The sequence below is a fragment of the Chlorella variabilis genome, assembly GCF_000147415.1.
Source record: "Chlorella variabilis unplaced genomic scaffold CHLNCscaffold_10, whole genome shotgun sequence".
Taxonomy (NCBI): domain Eukaryota; kingdom Viridiplantae; phylum Chlorophyta; class Trebouxiophyceae; order Chlorellales; family Chlorellaceae; genus Chlorella; species Chlorella variabilis.
In genome coordinates this window covers 1027181-1046455 of record NW_005435078.1, presented here as the reverse complement: position 1 = coordinate 1046455, position 19275 = coordinate 1027181, and the positions used below count along the sequence as shown (strand labels likewise).

At 67.7% G+C, this 19275-nt stretch overlaps 4 protein-coding genes across 4 annotated transcripts in view; 3 read left to right on the top strand and 1 right to left on the bottom strand.

The window, feature by feature from the left end:
* Positions 1–2077, top strand: part of CHLNCDRAFT_133986 (hypothetical protein) — a gene marked incomplete at both ends in the record, with an annotated part of 2200 nt that extends 123 nt beyond the window's left edge. The window contains 7 exons of the mRNA XM_005847740.1: positions 82–151; positions 242–428; positions 600–716; positions 980–1158; positions 1484–1566; positions 1669–1790; positions 1977–2077. Coding sequence (XP_005847802.1) covers positions 82–151; positions 242–428; positions 600–716; positions 980–1158; positions 1484–1566; positions 1669–1790; positions 1977–2077 — 859 coding nt within the window. The remainder of the gene's footprint in view (positions 1–81; positions 152–241; positions 429–599; positions 717–979; positions 1159–1483; positions 1567–1668; positions 1791–1976) is intronic.
* Positions 2078–7803: 5726 nt separating this feature from the next.
* Positions 7804–12465, top strand: CHLNCDRAFT_133982 (hypothetical protein; the record flags this gene model as incomplete). The annotated part of the gene is made up of 15 exons (XM_005847739.1): positions 7804–7868; positions 7999–8209; positions 8422–8574; positions 8823–8957; positions 9176–9304; positions 9420–9653; positions 9718–9828; positions 9989–10127; positions 10337–10432; positions 10628–10811; positions 11034–11092; positions 11267–11383; positions 11521–11598; positions 11750–11811; positions 11977–12465. The coding sequence occupies 15 exons, from the start codon at positions 7804–7806 to the stop codon at positions 12463–12465; spliced, it is 2262 nt and encodes a 753-aa protein (XP_005847801.1).
* A 316-nt stretch (positions 12466–12781) lies between these two features.
* On the top strand, positions 12782–16116 carry CHLNCDRAFT_133981 (hypothetical protein; the record flags this gene model as incomplete). Its single annotated transcript, XM_005847738.1, has 9 exons — positions 12782–12846; positions 13179–13446; positions 13750–13883; positions 14076–14373; positions 14523–14606; positions 14794–15094; positions 15273–15429; positions 15656–15888; positions 16073–16116. 9 exons carry the CDS (start codon positions 12782–12784, stop codon positions 16114–16116), a joined length of 1584 nt encoding a protein of 527 aa, XP_005847800.1.
* Positions 16117–17885: 1769 nt separating this feature from the next.
* CHLNCDRAFT_11965 (hypothetical protein) lies at positions 17886–19132 on the bottom strand (the record flags this gene model as incomplete). Its single annotated transcript, XM_005847579.1, has 4 exons — positions 17886–18032; positions 18231–18368; positions 18521–18804; positions 18994–19132. Coding segments are annotated over 4 exons (708 nt in total), but the record flags the coding sequence as incomplete, so codon positions are not given.
* Between the last annotated feature and the right edge of the window lie 143 nt (positions 19133–19275).

Sequence of the window (19275 nt, the reverse complement as noted above, 5' to 3'; positions counted from 1 at the left end):
CGCAGCGGGGCAGCAGCTGGCGTTGGCGGTGCGGCGCCGCCAGCGGGCGGCAGCAGCGGCAAGCGCTGCAAGGGGGCCCAGGGGCGCCGTGTGGGTGCAGGCCCTGCGCAACATCGACTGGCCCGAGGCCCTGCTCTTCGATTGCGACGGCGTGAGTGGGTATTTGTGGGCGGCAGGTGCACATCAGTCCCACCGTTTCGCTCGGTCCCCAACAAACGCTGCCGATGTTCTTGTGCCGCAGGTGCTGGTGGACACAGAGGCGGAGGGACACCGCGTGGCTTTCAACGAGGCGTTCAAGCGGAAGGGGCTGGACCACACCTGGAGCCTGGAGCAGTACGGCGTGCTGCTGGAGATTGGGGGCGGCAAGGAGCGTATGGACCATTACTTCAGCAGCTGCGCGGAGCGGGAGCCCTGGGTCAGCGTGACGGGTGGGTGGGCGTGGGTGGCGTGGGTGCAGGCAGGCCTGGCTGACAGGCGGCTGACAGCAACGGCCCCTCTGCGAAGGCAGCGGTGCATCCCTGCATCCTCTCGCTGCCTGGCACTGCCTCTGCCGCGTGCCGGCCAACAGCGGCCTTGCCTGTGCCGTGCCCCTGCCGCAGACCCTGCCGAGCGCAAGGCCTTCCTCAAGCAGCTGCATGAGCTCAAGACAGACATTTTCAACACCTTGATAGAGACGGGCAGCCTGCCCGTGCGCCCAGGCGTCAAGCGCCTCATAAGTGAGCCGCTGCATCTCAGCATCGCCAGCACCAGCAGCAGCAGCCGCGACAACAATGCTTATATCCCCTCCACCCGATCTGCTCTGGCCGCGGCCACTTCCAGCTGCTCCCCTCTGGTGCATGCTGCACTCCCTGCCGTTCACGACGCCGGCGCAGCCCACGCGCAACAGCCTGCGGCGCTGCTGAGCGCGGCGCCATCTTGGCACTGCGTGTATGCGCCCCCTCACCCGCGCACAGCACCGCACCTGTCGCCTCCTGCGCAGACGAGGCGCTGGACAGCGGCGTCAAGGTGGCGGTCTGCTCCACATCCAACGAGCGCGCCGTGTCCAACATTGTGCGGGTGCTGCTGGGGGAACGGGCGGCGGCCGCCATGCGCGTCTTTGCAGGCGACTGCGTGCCCAAGAAGAAGCCCGCGCCCGACATCTACAACCTGGCGGCGCAGGTGAGTGCGCCTGCGCGCGCGCGGGCGTGCGTGTGCGTGGTCTGGCATGTATGTTGCCGTGCGGTGGTGCTGGTGCTGCGTTTGTGTGCGTGAGTAGCATGTCGTGGCGGGCGCTGCTGCTGCCTGCTGCTGCGTGTGTGGGCGTGGTGGTGGTGGCGATGTGGGTGTGTAGGTGAGGGGTGGTTCTGGGGGATGCTCTTCTCACGCGCATCAGGCATGCACCGGGCTGTGGGATGTGGCGGGGCCAGGGCAGCTGGCAGCCACCGGCCCACCCTGGCATTGACGCGCAGCTGCGTGTGTCGGGACGGGACCCTGCCTGTTGCAGGAGCTGGGCGTGGAGCCGGCGCGGTGTGTGGTGGTGGAGGACAGCCGCATCGGGCTGGCGGCCGCCAAGGCGGCGGGCATGCGGTGAGCGCTGCCCCCGACTGCCCTTGACACACCGCACGCCACGCGGCGGCCCTGCCCCTGCCCCACCATGCCTCGCCACCGGCCCCTCCCCGCTCCCTGCAGCTGCGTGGTGACCGAGAGCTTCTACACCAAAGGAGAAGATTTCAAGATTGCGGATGCCGTGTTTGATTGCATCGGGGAGGCGGGCGAGGAGCGGTTCAGCCTCTCGGATCTGACCACGCCAGGTTAGTTGTTTCTCGTTTTTTCTCTCTTCTTTTCTCTTGTTTTTCCCTCTCTTCTTTTTTTTCTTTCTCTTTAGTGTGCCCTGCTCGTGCCCCGCCCCTGCTCGTGCCTGCCTCGCCAGCGCGTCTGCGTGCCTCAGCCGTCCGCCACCTGCCCCGCCTGAAGCTGTGCCGTGGCTGCTACTGCAGGCTCTTTCTGGCTGAACCCGCCACTGCCAATGGACGAGGAGGGCAACTGGGTGAACCCTCCCAAGAGCCCGCTGGAGTTTGATGTTGACCCTGTGGCCTGAGCTACGATCCCTGGAGGGCATCAGGACCATGGACGGGCACTTGACATTCATTCTTTCATTCCCGATTTGTTTACAGTTTTTCAGTCGCAGTTTTGCACCCCTGCTGCACATCAGTGCATGTTATTATACTGGCAGGTATTCAAAATTTGCTTGAACAGTAAACAAAAGATGAGTACAACCTTTGTTAGCTCGACTCTTGGTAGCAGACGGCCGTGGCATGGGCCATTGCGGGGGTGTCGCGTTGACATGGCGGCAGGAGACCGTGCCGTGCAGACCTGGGATGGTGCTCTGGGTTGGGTGGCGGAGAAAGAGTAAGCCAAGTGGATAGCTTGCGTGAGAGGTCTTGCCCCATGCAAGCATGGGGAAAGTTGTAAGCCTGAAATTCTGGACGGCGAGGCGGCACGCCTAGGGCTTGCTGCCGAGCACCACCACCTGGCGGGGGTAGGCATACTGGCAGACGCCACTGTTCTGGATCTTGCGCCTCAGCAGGCCCTTCTTCATCAGCTGGGAGGCCTGCAGGCAGGGGTAGGGCGAGGAGGCGACAGGTGAGGGCAGGCAAGGCCCCACAGGCAGCCCCGGATGTGTGCACAGCACTCCCAGCGCCGGATGACAGCCAGCCCGTCCAGCCGCTGTGCCGCACGCACCCTGTACTTCAGCAGGGCAAATGGCTTGAAGGCGGCCCGGATGGCGGCATCGATGCCGGCCTTGGTGGGAGCCTTCTTCATGGATGCCTGGAGGCGGCGCCTCGTGGGGGGGCAGACGTCGTCTGCACCACCCAAGGGCAGGCAGCAGCGGGATGGTCAGGGAGCGGCCTGCCAGGCGGCGGCATGCAGCCAGTGCACGTTGGGCGGGGTGTCCACGCAGGGGGCATGGCAAGCACCACGCAGGGGCATGCTGCAGCTGGACTCACAGGCGCCTGCGCCGACCATTTGCTGATAGGTTGTTGAGTTCATGCGGAAGGCGGCATAGGCCAGGTCATCGCAGTAGGTGCTGCAGGCAGGGCGAGGGGTGGGGGTGCTGGTGGAGGTGCTGCAGACGGTGCATGGCAAGGGCGCTGCAGGAGTGTGGCAGGGGCAGGGGTCCAGGTGTACATTGAAACTTGGGATGGGCTCCAGTGTGGCATCGGCGGCCTCGAGAGGCAGGTATGCTGCAGGCTGCAATGACTGCCAAGCTGGCCCCTCATGGCCCCAGACGCACCGTGCCCCAGTGTTGGTGCAGGTGCTCTGCGTGTCGCTGTTCTTGAGGCTTCCTGTGGAGTGCATCCTGGGAGGAGGAGGAGGCATGGGCGCAGGGATCGTGCGAGTTGCCGGGGGGGTATGGAGCTCGGCGAGCACACGATGCGCCGCTGGGCGCGCCAAATGTGTTGCAGTCACCCCGCCAGCGCACGCGCACACGCAGGCGAAGCCCACTCACCTGCAGTAGAAGTATTTGACCTCTTCCTTGTAAAACACGTAGTCCTCCGTCTTCGTGTCCTTCCTTACCGACGCATACTTGCAGCCCGGCGCCATGCAGCACAGCGCCTGGCACCTGCGGGTGGCAAGTTTCTTTTGTTTCCATTTTTTTGTTTCCATTTTTTTTCCAATTTCCGATTTGTGATGCAGGACCACTGATCAAACATTCATTGGTCAGTGGCAGAAAAGGAAGGTAGCGGCACGAGAAGCCTCGGCAGGCGGACATCTTCCTCTCACCACTCCATACACTCGTCGTTGTACTCGCATCCATCTCCACCCGAGCCGGCAGGGATCCCAATGACATCAACATTCCCTGCAGCGCATCATGTGATCACGGGTGAGGGTGGCAGGTGCGCAAGTGAGCGGCATCACGGACAGAAAGCCTGGCGTTTAGGACGAATCAGGTGGGCAGCCGCCGGCGGTCTAGCGCACGCGGCGCTCACCGTTCCCGCCGATGAGGATGTCGTTGGTGGTGGTGAACGTAAGCTTGCTCGCCTGGCAGCCAGACAGCGGGGACAGCGTCCCCTCGATCTTCTTGTCGTTGTTGACCCACTCTGCAGAAGGAGGGCGGCAGGAGGATGGCAGAGGGTGTGGTGGGGGTGGAGACGGCAGGGGCGGGGGCGGCGGCAGGCGCCCTCTCTTTAGTTTCACGGGTCGCCCCCTCCCGGCTCGCCTGCGCTGTAAGAACACTTGGTGTCAAACCCGCCGAGAGCAGAGCCCATCAGGGCGGCCAGGAGAACGCAGGAGAGAGGTGTGACCCTTCCGCGATGCATACTGCCTGCGGCGGGGAGGGCACACTTTGGATTCCATGTCGATGAGCCAGCAGCCCCACATTACACAGGCGCGGGGACCTGTGGCCGTCAAGGTGACAGACCTGCCACCATCGCGATCTTGGTGTTGGACGGGAGACACCAACGCCCGGCGGAGGGGTTGACAGGGGGCAGGGATGAACGCAGCAGTTTATGTATCCCGGATCGGGCCGCGCGCATTGTGGGAACGTAAGGGCTGAACATCAATGCTGAGCATGCTGTGGCGAACGTTCGTCCCCAGGTTCGTCCCAGGGCCATTGATTGGAGCCCCCGGTCATAACAGCGTGCAGGTTACAGTCCCGATGTCGATAGCAGGCATCATTCTGCAGCGGCTGGCAGCCGCGGGTCATCCACGTGGCAGGATACTTACAGCACCCGCGACTTGAACAGCCTTTGCTAGGGCCACAGAAATCCCCGGCGCTGACTCTCGCCTGCGCAGCGGTCCTCCGGTCAGGCGCTGGGTGCAAGAGGCTCCTCTTGCCCCCACGGCACCCTCAGCGTCTTTGCGGGGCAGCTGCAGAAGTCCAGGGGTATATCCTGCACAGATCCAGAGTAGCGCCACCCAGCACTCTGCTGCCATGGCAGCGGCATGGGCGGCCGGCGAGTCTCTGCAACCGGAGGTGCTGCCCTGGGGTGTGCCGCACTTTACAGTGCAGCCAGGCTCGGACAGCGGCTGGGCCAGCGCCGCTGCTGGCGCCACGGCCTGCGAATCCCCAGCCACCGCCTGCGCCCCACCAGCCACACAGCTGGACGCAGACCTGGAGCTGCTGGAGAGCTTGGACCCCCTGCCCAGCTCATTCTGGGCGAGCGCCCTGGCGTCGCTCCAGCCTGATGCCCCACCAGTGGCGGCCGGCAGCGGCAGCGGCAGCGGCAGTCGCGCCAGCAACAGCTGCGACGCAACGGCCATCGCCGTCGACAGCGGCGCCCGCAGCCGTGCCAGGGCGACCTGCGGCAAGTCGGCCAGCACCGGGCGCTACAACACCCCGCAGGCCCGCGCCAGCAAAGCGGAGCAGCAGCGCCAGTACCGGCTGCGCTTCAAGGAGCGCAAGGGACGTCAGGCGGCGGAGCTGGAGGCGGCGGCCGCCGCTGTGGCCGCAGCGCGGCGCGAGCAGGCCGAGCTGAAGCAGCGGCAGCAGACGCTGCTGCAGCTGCAGGAGTGCAGGGAAACCATGGCTGGCGCAATGCGGCGCTCTGAAGCAGCGGCCTGCCCCGCCGGCGGCGGCTCCGGCGGCAGCGCCACAGCAGCTGCCGACGACGTGGAGACCAGCTGGATGCCCCAAGTGGCGATGGAGGTTGCCGGCGGCGCCATCTCGCCCGCATGCGTGGCAGAACTTATGGACGCGGCCACGGAAGCGCAGGAGGTGGCATGCGGCCGGAGCGGCGCGCCTGGCGCTGGCAGCAGCGAGGGCAGGCATGCTGAAGCTGGCGCTGGCAGCCTGCGCAGCCGCCTGGCCCACAGGCTGCTGTCCAGCCTGCCAGAAGGCTTGTGGAAGAGGCTGCTGGTCCCGGACGACGACCAGCTCAGGTGGGCCATCGTGTGCAGTCGCCACACAACGCGCCTGCGCATGAGGCTTCCACGCCGGCCACCCGCTAGCCAGCGCGCTGACGTGGCGTTGGATGCTTGTGCAGGGAGATGGTGGAGGGCACCACACCTGCTCGTTTCGCGACTTGTGACAAGGGCTTCCGCACACTGCTGGGGAACTCGGTCGACGAGGTGAGTCGGTGTGACGGTCAGCGGGCTCAGGGGGGATGTCTCTTCCGTCCCAGCTGCAGCCTTTGCTGGCCGGGAGCCCTGCTGAACACTCTCTGCCTCAACCTGTCTGCCTGCCCGCTTGCAGTGGGAGGTCAGCCCGCCTGCAGGGCGGCGACGGGTGGAGCGCCGGCTGCGGCTCCTGTGGACACTGAGGGTGTGTTGCTGCTGGTGCTGCGCTTGTCGACTGCTGCCACTGCTGCCCATGCCTGCTTGTTTTTGCACGCTGGCCGTCGCTGGACCGCTGGAGCCCTCCACAAATGCGGCCGCCCCTCCCCTCGGACATTCGCTCAGCGAGCGTGCCGCCGCTCCCATCGCCGAGGTGCAGGAGAAATCTGCCGCCGTGCTGGCCGAGCACCGCCCTGGCTTGCTGTGCGACCTCATGCGCCGCCACCTGCTGCCGGCTCCGCGGCAGCAGCACGTGCTGGGTGGCGGCACAGCAGGGTGCGCTGTGCACCACCTGCTGCCGCCAGTGGTTGAGCAGCTGGCCCTCACCACGCACCAGCGCCGCAGCATTCTGCAGATCTGGCAGCAGTACCAGCATCGCATGGCGGCTGTGCGGCAGCGCGCCCGCCAGAGGATTGGCTGCATGCAGGAGGTGGCGGGACGGCGGCAGGCGCTGGGGCAGGGAGCCCAGCAGGGTGGGCAGGCGGCCGCGCGAGCGGAGCCACCCCTGTCCGCAGTCATGCAGGTTACTCACAACACTGCTTTACGCATTCTGCCGTGGTGGCTGCAACTCTGGGTGGGCTGGGTGGCTGGTGCACTTCCCCTCACCCTGCCCTTCCCCCTTGCTGCTCGTGCTGCATCCTCTCCCCTCAGGACTACCTGACGACATTCGACGCCGCCGACAGCCTGGCAACTCTGCCGCACCAGGAGGCAGCATCCTGCATGCACCTCAGCCTGGCTCTGTTCCAGGTGCGCCCAGCTTGCGTGTGCCGTCGTTGTGGCGCACCATATGCTCAGGGCTGCCCTGTCTGGATGGAACGGCATCACTCTGCCATGTATGGCCACTCGGCGCAACCACCCATGCATGCCGCGCTGCCGCAGGTGCTCACACCACTCCAGTCCAGCCGCCTGCTGCTGGGCTGCTCGCCGTACATCCCTGATCCCACACAGCTGTGCTGCCTGCTGGAGGGCCAGCAGGAGCAGCACTGGCTGGGCGCCGCAAAGGACCCGGGACACCTCCTGGCGGCCTCCTCAATCGCTGTGGCGTGATGAGCTATTATTGTGTGACCCCTACTCAGTGACATATTGGCCTCTGTTACGTTCTCCACCATCCTGTTACCCATGCTCCGTCCTCTGCACAGCGCTGCTGGCTTGTGCCGGATCCCCGGCCCACTGGTTGTGCTCCCACACGTTCTCCTACAAACTCCTTTTGTTATTGTTGACTCCCGGTACCTTCAGCATTTTGTGACATGCTTTGTATTTAATGTCGAGTCCAAACCCTGCCTCTCTACTAGCGCCTGCGGCGACGTGGCGATGGATGCCCCCCACGGCCCCACCCCCCTTGACATTGCGGCATGGGCGCGATCGCCCCACTTTCACCATCTGCACCTCCAGCACGTCTTGCAACCCTTCTGTTTGAGTGCCGGGCGCCGTCGCCCCGCACAGTGAGCCTCGGTGCCAAGCCTGTCTCAATCCAACCTGCCCATCAGCACCAGGAATGATCGGGAGGTCGCCCATAAGCTAGTGCGCCGCACAACAAGCCCTGCTGCGATGGAAGGGCCGCTGCGCAAGACGGATATCGACAGGCTCGTCCTTGAGTACCTGAGAAAGCGCAAGTGAGCAGCCGATGGGCGATGCCAAAGGAGCGGAGCGCCATCGCGCGGCCTGCACTGGCTGCCGCTCTCCGCTTACCGCCGCTGCCATACAGCCCGCCGCCCCTCGGTTTGCCGCCCTCCTCTGGTGCAGCTTCAAGGAAGCAGAGAAGGTGCTGGAGCTGGAGATGAAGGAGTCGATACCAGCGGGCGAGCTGCTGGTGCAGAGCTGGCTGGGGTGGGGTGGCGAGGGCGTGGAGGAGCGGCTGCTGTTTGCCACGGCGGGGGAGGGCGATCCAGCAGAGCTGGTGCAGGCCTTTGACCGGCTGGCGGCCTGGGTGGACAACTCCCTGGACATCTACAATGTGGGTGCTGCTGCTGGGGGGTGGCAGCGGCAGGAATGCAGCATCGCTGGGCAGCCCGCGGCGGCTGCTCTGGGCGTGTGCTGGCCTGCTGGCTAGGCCGCCACGGCACTGCCGTTGCCGGACCAGCCGGCGCGGCGTGCCTGCCGGTGTGCCCTCCCCCAACGCGCCGCCTGCCACTGCCCTCCTCGTGCTTCCCTTTCCTCCCCTTGCAGCCGGAGCTGTCTCGGGTGCTGTTCCCTGCCTTTGCCCACACGTACCTCAACCTGATTAACATTGGGGCCATGCCCGAGGCGCAGCAGCTGATGGGGGCACACCGGCAGCGCTTCCTGGACGCCGCTGTGGGCGGGTCCAACCTGCGCATGCAGGTGCGCCTGGGCACGTGGGGCCGCCTGCTGCCACAGCCTCTGGCAGCGGGCACACCTCACGCCACCTGCCCGCCGTGGTCTGATGCTCTGCCCGCACCCGTGCGCTGCTCCCAGCTCCTTGCCTGCCCACCTGCGCCCCTCTCACCACCCCAGCCACACACCACCTCACCCAACCACACATGCAGCCCTCGTGTGCACATCCCCTTGCCCACGCTCCCCAGCCCTGCCCCCCCCCCACTGCCCTCCAGGAGCTCCAAGACCTGGCCAGCATCTCGTCGGCCGAGGCGGCCGCCGCGAGCCGCACCGCCAGCGCGCTGCGCTCCCGCCGCCTCTCCATCCGCCTCTGCCGCGCCTCCTACGACCTGCTCACGCAGTTCCTGCAGGTGGAGCCCGCCCCTGTGTGCCCTGTTCGCCCCTCGCCCTTGGCCTTGCCCCTGCCCTTCGCCTGCGACTGCCCTTCCATGCCACGCGCCCTGCCCTCGCCTCGCGCCCGCTGCGGCGCCACTCGCCGCTCGCCGCCAGCCACTCGCTGCCCTGCGCTCCCGCCGCGCCTGCTCACATGCGCCACATGCGCGCCCCTCGCCCTCCACTGCGCCTGCAGGGTCCCAAGCAGCTCGTCATGCTGGGCATCGTGAATGAGCACATCAAGTTTGAGGCACGCATGCTTGCTGGGGAGCCCGCCGCTGCGGGAAGCACCCTCGCCGCCTTTCCGCGCCTGCTCTTGCTCTTGGTACTGCACCTGAGCATCCCTGCCCTGCCATGCGGCCGCTCCGCCGCTCTCCCACCACATGCGCGCGCGCACACACACGCACACTCACATGCGTACGCACGGTGGCCCCGCGCAGGTGGTTGAGGGGCGACCCGCCACGCTGGCTGACCTGGCGGGTGTGGAGGAGGATTTGACGGCAGGCGCCATGCAGGCGGACGTGGTGGCCACCAACCAGTTCCCGCTGCAGCTGCGGCTGCTGCAGGCACGCGCCTGCCTGTTCCGGGCTGCTGCTGCCAGTGCTGGCATGGGCCTGCAGCAGGGCAGACAAGCAGAGGAAGAGGCTGATGCTGCGTCCAGCCCAGCCATTTGGGTTTGCCCGCCGTTGACCTGGCGCTGGTTCCACTGCTGCTGCTGCTGCTGGCGCTGTGCTGCAGGGCAGCGTGGAGGACAAGTGGGCCCAGCAGCAGGCGGAGAAGGCGGAGGATGAGGCGCAGAAGCAGGCGGAGGCAGAGGCGCTGACCAAGAAGAAACGCATCGCCCTGCAGGTGCCCACGCATGCCTGTGGGCTGCGTGCCTGTGGCTGGCTCGCGTGCTGCGCTTGTGGCGCGCTGTGCCAAGCCTGCGCCTGCCCGGGCCTGACTGCCGCCCCTCCTCACTGCACGCACCACTGCGGCCCCACTCCCCCGCCTGCCCCTGCCCGATCAGAGGGCGGCAGCGGAGGCTCGCAGCAAGCGGGAGAACATCGGGCTGGACCGTGTGGCCCCCAAGTTCCCGCTGCCGCCCATCAGCGACGAGCAGGAGGGCATGCTGATGCAGGAGCTGCAGCTGAGGCAGCAGGTGTCAGGTGAGCGCCGCGCGGGCGGCTGCCGGCCGGCTGGCGGCGGGCCTGCTCCTCCTCTTGCTGCCTGAAACCCTAGACCCAGCGTGGACCCTGGCTTGCTCTCCGATTGCCTTGGCCGCTGGCGCTCCAACCCTGGCCATCCTAAACCCTTCCAATGCCGACGTCCTCCCCGCCTTCTAACCTCCTCCCCACATGCTGCTTTGCTGCTGCAGCCGACTCACTGCCTTCCTGCTGCTTCTTCACCTTCTTCAACACCCACCAGTCGCTCAACTGCGTGGCCTTCTCCAGCGATGCTGCCGCGGTGGCAGGTGAGCGGGCCGCCCCAGCCCGCCGGCCCACCGTCCATCTGCTCTCCCGCCTGTCGCGCTTGTGCTTGTGCTGGGTGCTGCTCACAGCCCAGGCGCCGGAATGCGCTCTTTTCAATCGTGCTGCCCCCCAAACACTTCTTGCTGGCCACGCCGCCGGCGGACCTGATCCAAGCCATCCCGCCGCCACGCCCGCAGGCGGCTTTGCCGACTCCTCTGTGCGCCTGTACGACCTGCAAGCGAGGGCCAGCGGCGCGGCGGCCGGCGCCGCGCCCGCAGACTGGGTGACCTACTTTGCGGGCCACTCGGGGCCCGTGTTTGGCCTGGACTTCTCGCCAGACAACCAGCTGCTGTTCAGCGCCTCGGGAGATGGCAGCGTGAGGTGCGCGCTTATGTTTGGATGCTGTTTGTGGTGGCGGGGTGGTGACAGTGTGTGCGTGATGGTGGTGGGTGGTGGTGTGGTGGTGTGGTGGGTGCGTGGTGTGGATAGCCCAAGTTGCACGGGTGGTGCTCGCTAGGCGCTTCCTTGCCTCTTCGTGCTGGCTGCCTACTGCAAGCATCGTCGACTTGAATTCCTGCCATGTGCTGCGCGTGGCTGCCACAGGCTGTGGAGCATGGAGGTGCGGGCCAACCTGGCGGTGTACAAGGGGCACCAGCTGCCAGGTAGCTGCCCGCCCGCCGTGGCGACCCTGGAACTTGCGCAACGCATGGCAGCAGTGGCATGACCATTGCTTCAGCCTGCAGCTATCTTTTGCTTGCCTCTCCTGCATGCCCATTGCATCCCCCTTGCCCCTGCTGTCAACAAGCCAGCTGCCCCTGCCCCCTCTCGACCTGCAGTGTGGGATGTGGCCACCTGCCCATACTTCAGCCCCTTCTACTTTGCCAGCTGCGGCGCCGACCGCACCGCGCGCCTGTGGAGCACCGACCGCGTGCAGCCGCTGCGCCTGTTTGTAGGTGGGGCGCCGCACACGCCCGGCCCGCGCCTGAGCTGCGCCACGGCTGAGCTGTGTGCTTCTGCGCCTGCACGCCAGGCCAGCCCGGCTGCTGACGGTGCGCCGTGCCGCGCTATGCTGCGCACGTGTGTGCTGCAGGCCACACCTCGGATGTGGATGTGGTGCGGTGGCACCCCAACTGCCACTACATCGCCACCGGCTCCGCCGATAGGACAGGTGAGGCCCCGGGGGAGATGTGTGCAAGCTGGCTCGCTGTCACGGCAGCCCTCTGCTTCCAAACTGTTCCCAGCACTTAGTGCTTCCTGCCACTCTCCATGCCAGCCATCCACTGCCGCTGCTGCTTCCCGCGCCCCCTTCTGTCCTGCAGTGCGGCTGTGGGACGTGCGCACGGGGCAGTGCTGCCGGCTGCTTGTGGGGCACAAGGACAAGGTGGGCGCTGGCTGGCTGGGCCAGTCGCTGCCGCTGCCCGCAGGGTGCTCCATGCCTCCCTCCCTGCAGCCCCCGGGCCCCACCACCATCCATTGTGCCACCATGCACATCTCGCCTCAGCTGCTGTTGCTGCCTGTCCGCGCCCGTGCCGCCGCCCATGTGCAGATCAGCGCCCTGGCCTTCTCCCCAGACGGCACCACCCTTGCCACCGCCGACGCCAGCGGCACGCTCATCGTCTGGGACCTGGCCACCGCCAAGCGGCTGACCACCGCGCACGAGCACCGCGGCCCGGTGTGGAGCCTGGCGTACAGCCAGGGCGAGGGCGCGCTGCTGGCCTCGGGCGGCGCGGACAACACAGTTCGCTTGTGGAATGCCAAGCCTGCGGCGGCGACGGTAGGGGCCGCAGCGGCTGGCAGACCGGCGGCAGGCGCGGCACGAGGGGCAGCAGCAGCAGCGGCGGCGGCGGGCGGCGGTACAGCGGAGCAGCAGGGAGCGGCGGCAGGCAGCCAGCAGGAGGGCGGCGGCGGTGGCAGCGAGCCGTATGCGCCGGTGGTGACGTGGAGGACCAAGCTGACGCCCGTGTATGGCCTGCGCTTCACCACCCGAAACCTCCTACTGGGCAGCGGGGCGCTGACCATCCCCAGCCGGAAATGAGCTGGGTGTGTAATGCTGCCAGCCATGGCAGTGGGCGGGCTGGCGCCAGGGTGCGGCACCTGGCACCACCTGCGGGACCCAAGGCCGCCGTCGGGGGCCCACCGCCGCGCGTGGGCCGACAAGGAATGATCGAGGGGCGCTCTGGATTAGTTCCCGAGGTGACGGCTGGCAGCCGCCAGAGGCCCGGACGCGGCAAGCCCATGAGCAGCGCCCTCCTCCGCATTTCATTCCATTCTCTTCTATCTTTCACACAAACTTGCTGAAGGGCAGACCACCAAAGGGCGCTAAGCCCTCTGTGCGCAAAGCCGTCGAGAGCATGCGGCTGGCCACTCTCGCTTCCGGCAGCAGCACGATGCTGAACTCCCTGGCCCTCTGTGACAGGTGGGTGCTGCCCCGGGGGTTGCCGCGGTGGGGCGTGTAGTGGGGTGGACTCCAGGAGGCACAGCCGATCTGAGCGGGTAGCGTCTCCCGCCACCGCACAGCGCTACCTCTGACCTTGGACAGCCTCCGCAGATTGACAGCGCGTGATGGGAAGGGCCGGCGGCCGCCGAACTGGTCAATGAACAATGGCGGGCGTTGCCGCGTCTGTTTGGAGCCGGCCCCACGCGGCAGGGACCAGGCAGCTCGAAACGCAGCTAACAGGACACCCGCACTGCCAGATTGCTGTGGAGGGCACTGACCACCTGCCCACCCGCCGCCCGCTCCTGCTGTAGGGAAGTGGTCGCCGAGTGCGAGCCGTGCGCTGAAATGGTCGAGCCGGCCCTGCCCACCACCTCTGGCAACTCCAACCAGGACTGCCTGGACATGCTGGAGCTGGCGGCAGTGGCGGGGCCCGCCAGCAGCGGCGAGGCGGTGGCGGTGCCGCCGCTGGTGCTGCCGCTGGCTGCCGAGTCTGACAACGAGGCGGATGAGGCCATCTCGGATGAGCCCACCCCCAAGTTCCGCAAGCTGTCCTGCTCAGAGCCCACGTCCGCCGTGAGGGTGAGCAGCTGCTGAATCTGGGTGGGTGGGTGGATGGTGGGTGCTGGCGAGGATGCAGCAGCAGCAGCAGGCGGCATCCAGAGCACTCAGGACGACGCCCCAGGCCGGGCCAGGGGCTGTCGGCTGGGCTGGCCTGCGCGCCCCCGACCTGCCCTGCTCAACGCCCTCCCCTGTGGTCCCTTGCTCGACCTTGCTGTTTCCTCTGCAGGCGCTCGCCGCACCCCTGACCTCACCCGCCCGCACCCGCCTGCCCATGATCCAACCCGCCACACCCTGCTGTGCCCCCCCTGCTCCCCCTGCCAGTCGGCGCTGCGCCCCGAGCTGCTGTCGGCCCTCAAGGCGCGCGGCACGGTGTTCCTGGGCCAGGGCGAGGGCGTAGTGGAGGGCTACTGCCGCGGCGTCATCGCCTCGGAGCAGACAGAGGACAACTTCTATGTGTGAGTGCCTGCTGCGGCGCTGGGGGCACCGCAATGGCTGTGCCTCGGGCTTGTGGATGAGCAAGCCCGGTCAGGAATGTGTTGAGCAGCGGCGATGAGCAGCAGCGCGGCAGCGGGGGGTGGACGGATGCTGTGCTGCCTGCTGCCGACCCTGCTGCTGCCGACCCTGCGGCCCGCCCCGCCCCCCTGCAGCTACAACCTGGCGGTGGTGGAGCGGCTGCACGCGGCGTGGGTGCGCCTGATGCCGCGCGTGCACCCCTGCTATGCCGTCAAGTGCAACCCGGACGAGGGCCTGCTGGCGGTGCTGGCCTCGCTGGGCGCCGGCTTTGACTGCGCCAGCGAGGCGGAGCTGGCGCGGGTGCTGGCGCTGGGGGTGGCCCCCGACCGCCTGGTGTACGCCCACCCCTGCAAGCCGCCCAAGCAGATCCGGTGGGCGCAGGCGCACGGCGTGGACCTCACCACCTTTGACTCAGAGTCGGAGCTGGCCAAGGTGGGTGGTGGATGTGCGGGTGGCTGGCTGCGGGGGTGTCGCGAAGTGGCTTGGCTGGCTTGCAGTGCTGTGCTGAAGCGAAGGAGCAAGCGCGTTGAGCACCCCTGCCCCTGCCTGGCCCTGGGGCCCCCACTTGACCCTCCCCGCAGATGGCGCAGCACCACCCCGGCAGCGGCCTGCTGCTGCGCATCCGCGCCGACGACCCCGCCGCGCGCTGCCAGCTGGGCAACAAGGTGGGTGGGAGGGGCGAGCGGCAGGGCTGCCCGCGCGTGGGTGGGTGGGCGTGGCTGTTACAGCAGGGCTTGGAAGGCGCGTTGCGTGCGCAGCGTGTGGGCACACGGCGCGCCACGGCAGTTGGACGCCATCAGCAGGCGCCTCACCAGGCCCCCGCCTCCTCCCCGTCCTCCTCCTGCCGCGCAGTACGGCGCGGAGCTGGCCTGCGTGCCGCGCCTGCTGGAGGCGGCCGCGGGGCTGGGCTTGCGCGTGCGCGGCGTCTCCTTCCACGTCGGCTCTGGCGCCAAGAACCCGGCCGCGTTCAGCGCCGCCATCGAGGCCGCGCGCCGCGTGTTTGACCTGGGCGCTGCCCTGGGCTTCCGCATGGACGTGCTGGACCTGGGGGGCGGCTTCTGTGGCGGGGAGGTGGGCCCCGACGGGCACGTGGACCTGGGAGGCGTGCCAGACGCCATCAACGTCGCTCTCGACCGCCTCTTCCCTGACGACGGTGCGGCCCGGGGCCTGGGGCTGCGGCTGGGGCTGGGGCTGCGGCCCGGGGCTGGCACCGCGCCAGCCTGGCACAGGCCGCGGCGCAGCAGCTTTGGGGATTGGATGTCAGCATTCTCGGTTTGGCGGCTGATCGCCCACGTCTGCCCGCTGCCCGCCCGCCTCGCCACCCCCTGCAGGCGAGCTGCGCGTGATTGCGGAGCCGGGGCGCTACTTTGCGGAGGCCTGCGCCACCTACGCCTGCTACATAAACGGGTGGCGGGGGCGGGCGGTTGAGGGCGGGCAGCAGGCCTACGACTACTACATCACAGACGGCCTCTACGGCTCCATGAACTGGTGGGTGCGGGTGGTGGTGGAGCTTGGGGGTGGTGGTGGTGGCGGGCGTGGTGGTGTGACCGCCGGGATGTTGGCAGGGAGCGAGCTGGAGCAGCGCACTCGGCGGTGCAGGGTCGGCATGGGTTGGTGCTGATCGGTGGGCGGGCGCGCCATCATGGTCTCTCTCAACCCACCCGTAGCTCACCTGCCTCACCTGCACCCCCTGCACCCGCCCACCCCCCTGCAGCCTGGTGTACGACCACGCTGAGCTGGCGCCCGTGGGCCTGCGCTCGCCGCTGCTGCCGCCCGTGGCTGCGGGCGAGGACGCCGCCCTGCACCCCTCCACCCTGTTTGGCCCCACCTGCGACGGCCTGGACACGGTGTGCCGCGACGTGCCCATGCCGCGCCTTCGCAACGGCGACTGGGTGCTGTTTCCGCGCTTTGGCGCCTACACCATCGCCGGCGCCGTCAACTTCAACGGTGAGAGCTTCCCTCACCCCTGCCTGGCTGGCTGGGGCGCTTGGGGGCTGGATGGGGCTGGCCGGAGTGGACAGGGCAAGGCAGCTCGAGGCCGGCGCCGCGCAATTTGGCGTGGCCATGAACCCTAGCTAACCAGCTCGCACATTCCGCCGTCCTCGCCCTGCCTGGCGGCCCTGCCCTGCAGGGTTTGACATCACTGGCGCCAAGGTGCACTATGTGTACTGCTGATGGGCGCCAGCTGGCGCAGGCTGCCCACAGGGCGGGACGCCTGACGCCAGCAGCCGGGCCCCCTCCACCCCGCTTCCACTTGACCATCCCCTTGACCAATCCATCCACGAATTTAGCCTCCTGACTCCCTTCCCCTCCCATCTCTTCCATCCATCCTCTCAAACCCCGACCGCACTCTGGCCGGTGCTTGTGTCACCAGCACTTCTGATTCTTTGAGCGCCAGCGCAGCAGCTGCTGCTGCGGGCCAGCCACCTCGCCGGCATTCCCTTCAATACCTATCCGCCAACTGATCTTTCAACATCTTCCAAAACATCTCGCCCGAACCCTGCAACCCCGGCAGCCACTATTTGAACCATTGCCCCCTGCTACCTTGTCCCTTTTAACCCGCCGACCTGCCCAGAACCGCTTCCGAATCCCTCTGCAGTTTCTCCTGGGCTCCCCGCCCACCGCCGCAGGGCCTGCCTCCCTCTTCTTTCACGCGATCCAGCCTCTTCTTGGGATTCCGTCTGTTTGCAGCAGTCATTAACTACCGGCCAGCATTCAGTCTCTGTGTCTCTGTCCTGCTGAGGCGGCCTGAAGGAATTCACATTGTTGCTACCTACCAAATTGTATGATTGCGCGGAACAAGAAAGCTAGCTGTCGAGGTGCCTACCTGCTGCTGGTGTGCCAAAAGGAAAAAACGCTCAAGAAATGGCAGCTTCGCAGGGTTGGGGGGTCGTGTTCAAAGCGCAGGTCAGTGAAGTGCAGGGTGCGCTGAGGTGCGGCGTTGTGCCAAAAACCCTCGAGATGTCAGCAGGGAAGCAGTGTCGGAGCGGAGCAAGAGCAGTGCGGGAGCGTAAGGCTGGTGACGGGGGACTGGCTGGGCACGGGGCGACCGCGGGTGGGCGGTCCCGCAGGTGCACGCCGCTGCTGCTACCGCGCGCCGTGGGTGGGGGTGCTGGATGCCGAGCGGCGCTGGCGCGGCGAGCGGGAGCTGAGGGGGCTGTGAGGGAACGCCTCTGGCCTCGCGCTGCGGTCTGCTGCAGGGCAGCCAGGACGTGCAGGGCGTGGCTCAGCGTGCTGGCGCAGCTGTCACGCTGCTGCCTTGAGCGCGCCGTTGCTGGGCTCCCTCTTAATGACGAACATCTTGGGGCCGCCCACGGCGCCGGTGGCGGTGGCTGCAGCAGCCAGCCAGCAGTCGCGGTGGGCATCAGCGCTGGCACCAGCTGCCCCTGCCATCACGGCTGCGCCAGCAGTGGCTGTGCCTGCTGCTGCTGGCGCACACGCCCCTGCCTGCCGGCCTCCCACCGTCACCAGCACCGACCCTCCTCCTCCTCGGAGGAGGAGGACGAGGAGGAGTCGGGGCCGCGAGGAGGCACAGGCGAGGCCCTCTCCTTGGCCGGCTGCGCATGCTGCTTGCCATGCCCACGGCTGCCGCTGGACTCGCCACGCAACCCTCCCGGCGCCGGCGACAGCTTGTGAAACCCACCCTCAACAGACACCGCCTGCGGCAGGTTGAGCTTGGCCGATGCCGCTTGCCGCGCCTCGTTCAGCTTGATCTGGCTGTACCTGCAGGAACCGTGGGGCAAGGGGGCGACGTGGGCCACAGACGCGTCAGATAGAAGAACGCAGGCCACGGCCCCAGGCCGGCGACTTACCACATTTGCCAATCCCCAAGAATCCCAAGCGTGCCCCATACTCTCTCTCACACACACACATACTCCCACCCACCCGCCCCCAGGCCCTGCCGCCCCCCACCCACCACCCCCACCCGCCCCCACCACCCACCAGATGATGCCCCCCATGGCCGCCATGATGCCCGCCATCTTCTTGGGCGGCATGGTGTCCCCAAAGAACAGCACGCCGCCAGACAGGATGAGCACCGTCTTGACGTGCCCCACCACGTTGTACGTCAGGCTGCTGGTGGCGCCAATCACCTGGGGTAACACCAGGGGGGGGGAGAGGGAGCCAATGTTGTGCTACAGGGCGCGTGCGAGCAGGGGCATGCGTGAGTGTGTTGCGGGAAGGCGTGCGGGGAAGGGGAGGCCACGAGGGCCCCTGGTGCACGGCGCAGGCACAGGCACAGCGCCGCAGGCCGCCCAAAAACATCGCGCCCCGGGGGCTCCCCCTCTCACCAGGAAGGTGGACAGGTTGACCAGCAGGCCCAGCACGCTGCTGACGGCGATGGCCGCCACGCTGCCCGGCGTGAAGGCGTAGCCCAGAATGGTGTCGGGGCCGCGCTGGAACCAGCCCACCGGCTCCAGGATGGCCACCTGTGGGCCAGGGAGGCATGGGGTGAGCCCCAGGCGCCGGCGCGTGTGCAAAAAGGGGCATGCCAGCAAGTGCCGGCAGGCTGCGCCACGCGCCCACCCCGGCCGGGCCTCCCCACCCACCCACCCCTCCAGCTGCCGCGCCGGCCACTCACCAGCGCGCCCAGCAGCAGCGCGGCCAGCGGCACGTACTGGTGCAGTAGCTGCATGCTGCCCATGCCCAGCTCCTTCTGCTTACTGCCCGCCCAGATCTGGTAGAGCGCGGTGGCGGCCACGCTGCCAAACCCGGCCGCCAGCCCCGACAGGTTGCTGCTGAGCTGCGGGTCGGTGATGGTGGCCAAGCCCACCCCCAGGCACACCACCAGCACGCTGGCGGTCACCCGCGGGCTGGCCTTCTTGCCGTAGTACAGGTAGTCAATGGCGAGCACGGCGGGGGCCACTGCAGGGGAGCGCGGCAGGGCCAGCAGCGCGCAAGGTGTGGGCCGGGCGAGGCGGCAGGCTGCCGAGGCCGGGCGGCGGCGTCAGCAGCGGGCGCCTGCCGCCAGCACGGGGCGGCAGGCTGGGCTGCTGGACGGGCACGGCGAGCAGCTGCTGCCGTGGCGAGCAGGCCCCGGCCCGCGTGCCGCACCCGCAATCTTGGTGATTTGGTAGAAGCCCACTGGGTTGATGTTGAGGTTCAGGTTGCACAGCACGATGTAGGCCACGTAGGCGGCCGCCAGCGGCAGCAGCTTCATCCTGGAAGCCACCTTGGGCTCAAACATGCGCATCTGGCGGCAGGGGCGCGGCGGTAAGGCGGGGAGCGTGAGTGCAGGCCGGCTGCGCGGCGCCACGGGGCGGTGGCAGCCAAGCGAGTGCCTCAAGAGCAGCAGGCACAAAAAACTCCAGCTGCAGCCTGCTGTTCACGAGTTGC